Source organism: Trachinotus anak, unplaced genomic scaffold (genome assembly GCF_046630095.1).
Source record: "Trachinotus anak isolate AG129_WGS33_773 ecotype Australia unplaced genomic scaffold, CSIRO_AGI_Tana_v1 ptg000031l, whole genome shotgun sequence".
NCBI classification, from domain to species: Eukaryota; Metazoa; Chordata; class Actinopteri; order Carangiformes; family Carangidae; genus Trachinotus; species Trachinotus anak.
In genome coordinates, this window is record NW_027273882.1 from 8,919,286 (window position 1) to 8,931,361 (window position 12,076).

General features: G+C 48.0%; 1 protein-coding gene across 1 annotated transcript; it reads right to left on the minus strand.

Annotated features, from left to right (window-relative positions):
• Nucleotides 1–8,222: 8,222 nt before the first annotated feature.
• Nucleotides 8,223–10,498, minus strand: LOC139612118 (transcription factor Sox-11-like). The gene has a single exon (XM_071467347.1). It carries the CDS (start codon nt 10,311–10,313, stop codon nt 9,132–9,134), a length of 1,182 nt encoding a protein of 393 aa, XP_071323448.1. The 5' UTR covers nt 10,314–10,498; the 3' UTR covers nt 8,223–9,131.
• Between the last annotated feature and the right edge of the window lie 1,578 nt (nt 10,499–12,076).

A 12,076-nucleotide genomic window follows, 5' to 3' on the forward strand; every position in this document is an offset into this window, starting at 1 on the left:
AGGTGTTCAGGTGTTTCTCAGGTGTTTCTCAGGTGTTCAGGTGTATCTCAGGTGTTCAGGTGTTTCTCAGGTGTTCAGGTGTATCTCAGGTGTTCAGGTGTTTCTCAGGTGTTTCTCAGGTGTGTCTCAGGTGTATCTCAGGTGTATCTCAGGTGTATCTCAGGTGTTTCTCAGGTGTTTCTCAGGTGTTCAGGTGTTTCTCAGGTGTTCAGGTGTTTCTCAGGTGTTTCTCAGGTGTTCAGGTGTATCTCAGGTGTTCAGGTGTTTCTCAGATGTTCAGGTGTATCTCAGGTGTTCAGGTGTTTCTCAGGTGTTCAGGTGTTTCTCAGGTGTTCAGGTGTATCTCAGGTGTTCAGGTGTGTCTCAGATGTATATCAGGTGTTCAGGTGTATCTCAGGTGTTCAGGTGTATCTCAGGTGTTCAGGTGTTTCTCAGGTGTTGGACAGAAAACTGTGTGAAACTGACATTTTCAGGTGAATCTTCCAGAGTGAGAGTCAGTTTGACCTCTGACCTCTACATTCACTAACCTCAGCTGGGCCACCACCCTCCCAACCAGGCAGTGTTCCACTTCCTGTGAGGAGTGAGACGAGGCCTTCGCTTGTCACCAGGAAAAACTGGAAGACTGGAGCTGCTGTGATGCTGCGACTTCAGAGAGATGATGATCAAAGTAAAACTTCATGTTCAGACTCAAAGCAGCCACAAACACTCACTACAGAAACTAGTCCCCTCCACAGTCACTGTGTCCTCCTGTCTGTGTGATAAGAAGAGTGAGCTGCTGTTTGAGGAGGAGACTGAGCCTCAGGAACCAGGAGGCTGCGGCAGACAGACCAGAGACCTGACACAGTGTTGGTCTGAGTCCACATGAGAGATTCAGTGACAGTAACTGTTCAGAAAAACACCAGATTCTGCTTCTTTATTTAACCTGTTGTTCAGTGAATCAAACACTCACAGATCCTGTTTGGTCCAGCTGCAGGTCTTCTGTCACAGGCTGTGATTGGTCGGTCAATCTTTATCATCACATGGTGAAAGCTCTTCCTGTTGGTGTGTTCAAGGACAATCTGACATGTAAAGTTCCACAACCTCACTGAGGGTGGACTAAATAACAGAAACACCTCTCAGTGTGATGTCTCTGTCGTCTGTTATTGTTGGTTGTGCAGCACGTTGTGACTCTACACTTATTTACAGCAACACAAACGACACATGACCTTTAACTCGAAGGAAGTAATGAAACGTTGCACCACAGTCGAAACGATGTTGTTATAAAATGTTTCTGGATTTAAAAAAATTAAAACTCAAACCAGGAAATGAATAAAGAACGTGAAATAATAAAACAGGAGGATTAAAAACATCAAAGAGGCAGCCTGCAGCCTCCCAGCAGGACACACACACACACACACACACACACACACACACACAGACACACACACACACTCACACACACACGCACTCACACACACTCACACACACACACACACACACACACACACACACACACACTCACACACACACACACTCACACCCACACACACACACACACACACACACACACACACACACACACACACTCACACACACACACACACACTCTCACACACACACACACACACACACACACACACTCACACACACACACACAGCAGGAGTTCAGCTCTGCTTTCCATCTGCTGTCTGAGCTCCATGAATTAACAAGTCAACGAACATCATCATCATCATCATCATCATCATCAGGGCAGATGTGGATCATCTTCTCTGAGTCACATGAACCAAACTGTGAAGAACTTTTCACTGATTTGACACAAAATGTTTCCAGTGACACACAGTGACAACAAGTCACTTCAGTGAAAGTGACTGAAGGAGGAACGAACGTGGACGAACAGGGTTTAAATAAAGGTTTTCAAAGAGAGAAGAGGAGCTGGAGCTTCGTCTGCTGTTGTGGAATCAGAGGAAATAATCACAGCAAATGTTCCATAAACACCAGAGCAGGAAGCTGGAGCACCGAGGCCTGACTGTGTGTGTGTGTGTGAGTGTGTGAGTGTGTGTGTGTGTGTGTGTGTGTGTGTGTGTGTGTCAGTGTGTGTTGAGGTTAAATCCCCCTTGTTCGTCCAACCATGAAGGTTTCATTAGGAACAGCAGCGTTGCATGACATTAACGCCCATGAGTGATTTCACCATGACACCAGGAAGCAGGGGCAGTTTTATAAACCTTTAACTGGAGGGGGGGGCAGTTTTAAAGGGGGGGGCATATTTGTAAAATAATTAAAAATGTGAAATGTGAAATACAAATGAGCACAAATAAACAACTGTGAATATTCTGATATGAAACAATGTCAGTAAATCTGCTGCTGTTTGTCACGACGGGCCCCTGGATACAGACATGGCCGGCTGGGCTCTGTGGCCCCCAGGGACCCCTCTCATTATCGGGCCCGGTCTGGTGTTTTTACCCACAATGCATTATTCAGCCACACAACTGTCTGTGATGATTCCACCCTGTTGGCTCGAAGAACAAATCTGCTGCTGCCTGGTGGGATATGAAGCAAAGTCTGCTGGGAGAGGTGGCCCCTGATGGTGGCCCCTGGAGGTCTCAGAGCCAGGAGGAAGCAAACAGAGGGACTCTGTCCTGTGTGGAACAGAGTGAGCTGAGTTTGTGCTGATCACAGATCTGCTGGTTCAGACAGGTTCAGTATCAATATTATTGATTGTGATCGTGACTCTGGTCCTGCAGCAGCTCCTGTGAGTCTGCACCACACGCAGTAAACTGAGCTCCCGTTGTCATGGAGACGGTCATAAAGACGTTAGAACGCCAGGGGAAACTTTTCTTTTCCTCCGACGGACTCAATCCTCACATGTTTGATCTCACATGAACGCTGACTCCATGCTGCGTTCACTGGGGGTGGGAATTTCCACGACACCACTGTTCAGGTGTGAAGTTCAGAGGAATGAAAGAGAGGACACGAGTTCACCTGGTGGGTCCTGAGTCACACCTGACCAGGTACAAACACTGATGGGTCATCAGCTGTTCCTGCCTTCAGTTCATCTGAATACAGGCCTGAAAACATGTGGACCAGTCCTCTAACAGGGCCGGGGTCTGTGTGTGAATCACTTCTCCCAGTTTCATCAGTGAGAAGCAGAACTGAGCAGAAAGCTGAGTTATTACAGACTGAAGACACACACCCACACACACACACACACACACACACACTGTGGAAAAATCAGACAAGGTCAGACAGGGCCAAGCGCCTGCTTCCTGTCCCTCATTTCCCACCTCCCTGAACTGACCTCAGGCTCTGTGTGTGTGTGTGTGGGTGTGTGTGTGTGTGTGTGTGTGTGTCTGTGTGTGTGTGTGTGTGTGTGTGTGTGTGTCTGTCTGTGTGTGTGTGTGTGTGTGTGTGTGTGTGTGTGTCTGTGTGTGTCTGTGTGTGTGTGTGTGTGTGTGTGTGTGTGTGTGTCTGTGTGTGTGTGTGTGTGTGTGTGTGTGTGGTTTCCTCAGCAGTCTAGATGAGCTGACAGAGGAGCTGCAGGACTCTCTCTCCCTGCAGCCAGCTGAAGATTGTGGAGGTTCCCTCCAATCATTTCTTTAACGTCCTGACATCACAGCCACCCCACTCAGTGATTGGTCAGCGTTGTGGAGATGTTTCATCAGTCATGCCAAAGAAAAGGAGCAGGGACCAGACTAATGGTTGCTGAGTCTGAGGTGAGTCTCTGATTCTGGATCTGATCAGAAAGGTCAGAGTTCAGAGTCTGATGACGTTAATGATGAAACTGAACATGAAGACGAGGATTCAGCAGAGATGAATCTGCCTGAAGAGAAGTTTTGTTTTCAATCATCTGACAACACACTAAACAACTCAACCGCACAACCACAGATCATCTGGAGGCGACGTGGTTTTAATGAATTGAGTTGCATTTATTAACAGGAGGATGGACGACAGTGAGGCCAGAGGCCGGGTTCACATCCAGAGACCCTTTGGTCTGTCTTTGGTTCGGGCTAGTGAAAGGTGGTGGTTTTGGTTAACTGGATCAAACCAGACCAGGATCTTTCTCTGACCTGAACCAGGAGCTGTGTGAGTCTGAACAGACCCTGAAACTGGTTTCATGAAGCTGGAGACTCTACAGGTGGAGATACAGACTGAGATACAACATCACAACTCTACACACACAAAAAACACTGCTGCTGTAACAGTCCCCTGAAAACACAGTGAGACAGCAGCTTGTTGTTACTGAGAGCTGACAGACGGAGCTGAGGAGGTCCAGGTCTGAGAGCTGCAGCAGCTGAGCAGGTGGAGCTTGTTATATTAGTTGGTGGCAGAACAGTGACATCTGCACAGTTTTTATTGATCTGACAGTCTGTGATCGTCTGTGTCAACCACCGAGCTACATCAGTCTGACGCTGAGGTGAGTGACGGCGTCTGATGATGAGTCCGTCTTTACATCTCTCTGGTCTATGATGTCACTGCAGTACAACACTGACTCTTTGTCCTCTGCTGGAGCTCAAATGAGCTTTTCTGTCATCGAGGCCTTAAAGAGGCCGAGGAGGAGGAGGAGGAGGAGGAGGAGGAGGGGCCACAGTCACAACAACCTGCTCATATTGACCTGTCACTCACACCAACCACTGCTGCTCATATTACCTTTATGTTTCAGAGAAACTCCGACTGACCTTTGACCCTAAAACTCATCAGAGTGAAACTCTGAGCAGTAAGAAGAAAACATGTCGCAGTGAACGAGGAACCTGCTTCAGATCTCTGCAGTGAGTCAGAACATCTGATTCTAAAGTCTTGTTTCATTGGTTATAACGAAGCTGAACTTTGACCCGAAACATCACATGACCTGCTGGAGAGGAGGTTCAAATCAAATCCACTGGACTCTTTTTACAGTGTGTGAATTCAGTCTGATGCTGCTGATCAAAGCTGTTTCTACTAACACACACACACACACACACACACACACACACACACACACACACACACACACACACTCTTTGCAGATACGCTCTCTGAATATTTAGGTCAAGTGTTTTCAAACGTGTGTTTCTCCATCAGTGAGTCTGAGAGAGGAGAAGTTCACACTGATCCTCCTCATTCATTCTGTTTATCACACACACACACACAAACACACACACACCTCACTGTGTGTGAGGTTTTGAAAGATGCTGGTTGGGATTCAGGTTCTGTTCAGACTAACATGAGAAACACAAGAAAAGACACAGACACAGACTCTTCATTCAAGTCCACATCACATCACAGGCACACAAACAACTGCAGAGACACACAGAACACACACACACCCAGGCTCTTTCCCTCCGATGGTCTCATGTGGAGGGGGGGGGGGCGTACCCGTCTGTGTCCAGGGGCCATTTCTGATATTTCTTGTGTCACCTCACAGACGGACTCTCTTCAGGACGAGTGTCAAACTGTTTCCTGTCCTCAAGTGTTTGTTGTTAAAACACAACCAGGGACCAACACGGTGAGCGTCACCGGTGGATCTGACCCACTCAGGTGGATCTGACCCACTCCGGTGGATCTGACACACTCCAGTGGATCTGACACACTCAGGTGGATATGACCCACTCCGGTGGTCTATTTATCACAAATCTAAAATGTTCTGCACTGAAACCAGAACTTACTCTGACCCTGATGACTCTGACTCTTCCTCCTCCTCCTCCTCCTCCTCCTCCGAGCAGTGGTCTGTGTTTATTCTCCTCTAAATTCTGGACTCAGCCTCCTCATAATCAGCAGCAGTTGAGAAAACACACCGAGCTCAGTCTGAGCTCCCATTCGCCGACCCAGTGACCTGCTGACCTCCTGACCCCCCACCCCCCCAGACTCCGACTTCCAATCACGCCTCAGCTTTGCATTCTGGGTAACGTAAACAAACCAAGGGTGGAGTCTCAGTCAAATGAAACCGAGCTGACAAAAACATCAACTCAAGGTCTACTTACTAGTTTATTCTGGAGCTTTTAACCACGTCTTCATCATCATCATCATCAGCCTTTTTTCTGGGCATGTTTAGGAAAGACGATCAAAAGCTCCACAACAAGCTAGTAAGTGGAGCTTAAGCCTAATTATCCTGTAAAATACATGTTACATGGTCTTTTAGATCATTTATGAGTCAACGTTAAAAAACCTCAGGAACAGATGTAAAGTAACCGTTGCCATGGATTCAGTGAGCTATGACTGGAGACCTGCAGAAAATGACATATGCTGAATCAGCTGTGATCAGCTGTGATCAGCTGCTGTCTGCAGTGTATCATGATGTCTCTGTTTCACTGTGACACTGAAGGAAACTTAAAAACAGGAGGATTCTCAGTGAAGTTCTGCAGCCTCAGTTTCTCTGGTTTCTAATACATAAGGAAATAAAATCATTTGAGAACAAAATATTACATGAATAAGTTTAACATTTAACGTGTAAGCTGTGTAACAGATTTTCTCCATGTTTATTTTTTTAACCATATTTAAAAAATTGGTTTTTTAATCATTTTTTGTCCATTTCAACTAAATATTCAACTAAAAATTCCAGTGAAAAGCTTTAACAATCAAGCTCTGAATGACTGGTGGTCAAATGAGAAGCAAAACTACAGTATAGACATGTAAGAAACTAACAGCCTCACAGATTTGACATAAATTTGAATGGAATCTGACAGGACGACGGTCACTGCAGATCCACATCCATCTGTTTTACAACACGTGCTTTGTTGAAGTGTCGGGTGTTGCTGCTGTTCCCATGAGTGTGTGCGTCCTGTCAGACACACACTCACACCGCTCAGCTGTGAGATCGGTTAAACCGGCTCCAGTTGATCCGGTCTCCTCTGGTCAGACTGCTGACCACAGTCTCCCTGTGTTTGGGCGTCAGACCACAAACCTCCTCAGTAATCTGCTTTATCATCCGACGTCTGGTGTTTATCACGACTCAGTACATCTACAACAGTCGCACAAACCTCTGACTCTTTATTACAGGAGACTTTGTAGTTTTATTCTGTTTCTTTCCACATTTAATGAGAGAAGTTTCCTCACAGGTTCTGGCCCTAAAGCATCATGGGATACCTGCTGTTTGTTTACTTCAAATTTCACTGTGGTTGAACTTTGTGATGTTCAGAAAGCAGTGTGTGTTTGTGTGTCTGAGTGTGTTGGTGAACGTCCTGCAGAATGAGACTGAAACAAACCTGAATCAGTTCTTTTGTTGGGATCTTTAACATTTGCTGCTCATGTTGAATTTGTTCATGTGTAACTTTGACCCATCAGAGGAAACTGAGACTGGGAATTCAAGGACAGTTCAATGACTTTTGAACAAATCCAGATATCAGCAGACGTCACTTTGGATTTTCCTTCACTAACTTCTGACAGACAAAATAACTGATGATGATCTTTGGTCCAAATGTTGCACTGACAAAGACCAGATGTTTGCTGCTGGATTAACTCAGCTCAGCTTCCACTGGAGACGATGGAAAAGGAAACAGCTCATAGAAAAGAGATTTAAAGCTCATTCTTGCTAATGAAGGCCATGTGATATGACTGAAAGCTCCAGAAGCTACTAAATAGACCTTGTAATGAGAGTGCTTTGAGCTTGCTTTTGAAAATCTTCTGAAAAATTGTAAAATCTACATGATTCTTATCCAGAGAGCTGTGTGATGACTTTTCAATAACTTTCCAGGACTGGCAATGACGTTCCATGACTCCTCACTGTTGTGTTTTGAAGTTCCAGGCCTCATTCACCTCAAACTGAAACAACTCACCTTCTTACAATTTCAGGATCTGAAAGGACATGGAAAGTTCTTCAAGGATCCTTGGAACCCTAAAAGAACATTCCAAGACCCTTGTAAATCCTTGACACTCGTTGAACCACCGCCCCCACACTTTGAAACTCAGTCCAGGTTTTCAGGACCATCTTGGGAATTTTCAAGTAATTTCAAGGACTGTGAAAAACATTCAGTGATCTCTATCCAGATGGACACCTGGACCCTCGTCAAGGATTCCTGGAACATCTTGAAACAATAGAGATGAATGACTTTAATGTTTTGAAAACCTGAAGAGCCTTGAAAATCCTTGACCAGGCTTGTACTTTAAATCTAATGTAAAAGCTTTAGGCTCTGCATCTGGACAAACTACCTTAATGAAGATCATGAAATGTGACTGAAAGCTCCAGAGCAGCTGCTAAATGGACGTTGTTGTTAGAGTCGGAAATGAAATCTCCGATCACTGATCAATAATCAGACAGAGCAGTGGACCTGGCTCAGTTCCAGCTGATTTATTCAGTTGTGGATGTACAGACTTCATCATGAAGGACAAGTAAACGCAGTTTCTTCTTCTGCTACAAAAAACGCCGGATGCTCCTTTATTTCATTTTTTTTCCTCTTTTCTTTTATATTGCACAAAAATAATGAGCAAAAACAAACATGTGCCGTTGATGATATAAAAAATTAACAGAAAATCCAGTTTCTCTCCTGCTGTCATTCACACCAATATACATAAACTCCTCCACTTTAACTATTTTACACAACATATACAATCCTGATGTGGCAGCACACAGGTCTGACTCCCTGTCTGTACACGTTAAAACAGGCTGGCTGGGATCTGAACCCTCACATGCTCAGTAACCGACAATAATAAACAGTCTGAATGAAAAGTGGTAGAAGAAGAAGTGCCTGAAAAAACCTGTGACATTCCCTTTGACTGTACAAAAATATGCCTGAAAATAGTTTTACTTCTCCGTATTTTTAAAAAGATGAGGTATGTTTGGTTATGTGAATATCAAAAAATGCTTCCTGCCACACCTGTGGTCGGTTTGGGTTTTTAAACTCAACATCTAATGACATTTCCCACACCTGGGGGGGGAGCCCCCACGATACAAAACAAACAGGTGGGTAAAGGTGAGGGAAACCCAGAGTCCCATACGGTCCTGGTCCAAGAAAATAAAGACTTTAAGGTCCTGATCTTAGTGTCAGTTACAGTCATTGGGTCTGGACGGGTTCAGGTCCAGGTTCAGACCCGAGCAACTGAAAACAACATCCATAAAACCCTGTTGAGGTCATTTCATTTCATTTTTTGCTGAAGTACCGCAGAGTGTGTCCAGTCCGGGCCACATCACCGGTCCCCGACCTCCAGAACCGGCTCCGGGGAGTCTGCCCCCCCCCCCCCAGCATCAGTAAGTGAACACCAGGTCCGAGAAGTCGGCCTCCAGCCAGTCCCCCGCGATCATCTCGCTGAGCTCCGGGGTGCAGTAATCCGGGAACTCGAAGTGGGACCCGAGGCTGCCCTCGCTGCCGCACGAGTCCAAGTCTGTATCCACCAGGGACAGGCTCAGGTTCCCCGGGGCGGGGCTGCAGGACGAGCTCCACGGCTCGGAGGAGGCGTGGAAGCCGGCCAGGAGGCTCAGGGTGAAGTCGCTGCCCTCCGCCGGGAGATCGTCCAGGTCCTCCCCGCAGCAGGAGGAGGTGGAGCCGGAGCGGGACGAGGGTGTGGGTGAGAGGGAGGCCGGGTAGGAGGAGGCGCCGGTGCCCTGCCGGGTGATGTTCTTGAAGCTGTAGAAGAGCCGACCGGACGACTCGTACATGCCGGTTCCCTCCGGCTCGGTGGCGGGGGAGCTCAGGCTGAGGCTGGCCGGGACCTTGGCGAGGCTGTACCGGGCCGGCTCGTCCTCCTCGTCCGCTTTCAGCTCCGGCTCCTCCTCGGAGTCTTCTTCATCGTCCTCCTCATCGTCGGTAAACTCTCGTTTAATGAGCTTGCTGGTTTTGAAGCTGGTGGTCAAAACGTACCGGTACCGGGGGTCCGGGTGCCGGTGCTGCGGGAGGTGGCCGCGGGCTCTGCCGGGCCCCACCACCGGCTCGCTGGGCTTCAACTTGGGGAACTTCTTGGCGGCGGCCGTGCTCTTACCGGCGGGTCTGACTGCGCTCTTCTCCGGGGACTGGGCGGCGGACTTCCCCGCAGGAAACGCACAGCCGTCCGTCTTGGGCTTCTTCTTGGGCCGGTACTTGTAGTCCGGGTAGTCGGCCATGTGCTTGAGCCGGAGCCGCTCCGCCTCCCGGATGAACGGGATCTTTTCGGTGTCTTTTAACATTTTCCAGCGCTTCCCGAGCCGCTTGGAGATCTCGGCGTTGTGCATGTCCGGTGACTGCTCCATAATCTTCCTCCTCTCGATCTTGGACCAAACCATGAAGGCGTTCATGGGCCGCTTGATGTGTCCCGACGCTGTTTTACACCAGTCCGGCTTCAGCGGCACCGGGCTGCACGCCGAGGCCGCCAGCAGCTCGCTGTCCTCCGGGTCGGTCGCCTGGCGGGACCCGGCGTGGACCCCGGCCCCGCCATGCTGCGTGTGCTGAACCATAGTCCGCTTTACTGTTTCAAACGACCCCGCGGAGACTCTCCCGGCTGTAGCTGACGGTTCCTGGGGGCTCCGGTGTCCCCGCCGCGGCCCTTCAGCATCTCTCTGCGGCGGAGCCCCCAAACCGGCGGCTTATTAACCGGCGGAGCATGCGCACGACGTTACCGCGCTCGACCAATCACCGCGCGTCTTCTCCGCCACCTTCCCGCCTCCGCAGCTGCCTCAGCCAATCACAGCTCCCCTGCTCTCCCCTTGGGCCTGGCCGCTACTTCAATTCATTTCCAATTGATAAATCATTACAGTGAAAGTAATCGATATTCCTCGGGTTTTATTGGTGTTTAGTGGTTTTAAATCGCAGGATCGATACCCACAGAAGAAACACGGGTCCCTTTGTGACGCAGTTTGAAGCGGATTCAGCAGATGAGGGTCAGGTTTAAGTCAGAGCACAGACTTAAAACCTTCAAAGTGATAATTAAAAAACCTTCAGGGGTTTGTGAGCGGATTCCAGGACCTTTCCAGGAACGATAAAGGAATTCCATGGAGCTCCAGGTAGATCCTTCAAGGATCACTGAAATGTTTGCACAGGTCCTTGAGGTGCCTCTGAGTGGGGGGGGGGGGGGGGGGGGGGGGGGGGGGGGCAGCTCTCCACCAACAGAGGGCGACACCTGCAGAGAGAGAGAGAGAGAGAGGAGTCAACAGATGCTCGCTTTACCACAGTTAACGAGCAGTGATAGGATCTTTACAACAGTCTGCAGTGAGTTATGAGCATAAACACACAATCAGCTGCTGCTAACACACTGTTCAACATGACATCATCGCAGGTTTTAATGCTGTCCTCACGCTGTGCTGGGGGGGCACGTCCCCTCATTTAACCCCCACATTCTCAAATATCTACAGTTTTTCTAAAGTGACACCACCTCACACTGTTTCTTCAGCATTGTTCAGTTTGTTTCTTTTAGTTCATTCGTGGCTTTCTACAGGTTTTGGACTCTGAGGACAGATGGAGGATGTTGATGAACATTTCTTTAGTGAATTTGAATGCACATGTTATCTGTTGAAAGATGAGACTAAATATATGAGTGACAGTTTATCTGTTTATCATTGTTCGTGCCTGTAAATTACAGGAGTCTTGTATTAACATTTGCATGCTGTGGAAGGAAAACGGAGTTCAGACTGTTGAACTGAGACACCGAGCTCTTTGTAGCAGGGCCAGATGTCCACCGCTGCACTGTACATTCAAAAGACTGACCACAGATTTCTGCCCCTGGGGTTACGGGGCACTTACCTGCAGCGGTGAGCTTTACAAACAACAGTGGACACTTATGTCCCCAGTGCTGCTCAGGAAGCAACAACAGACAGAGGAAGTAGAGCCAGAGCCTGCTGTTCTGGTCCTGGTCCTGGTTCTGTTCCTGGTTCTGTTCCTGGTTCTGGTTCTGGTCCTGGTTCTGTTCCTGGTTCTGTTCCTGGTTCTGTTCCTGGTCCTGGTTCTGGTCCTGGTCCTGGTTCTGGTTCTGGTCCTGGTCCTGGTCCTGGTCCTGGTCCTGGTTCTGTTCCTGGTTCTGGTTCTGGTTCTGGTCCTGGTTCTGGTTCTGGTTCTGGTCCTGGTTCTGGTCCTGGTCCTGGTCCTGGTAACAAGTAGTTCTTAGCTCTCAATAACTTATCATTCCTTATTGTATTGATACCTTAAACCTCTGCAAACTTTACAGTGTTTATTCACTTATTTGTCCTGTTTGCACTACATTATACTACACTGTACTACACTGTAC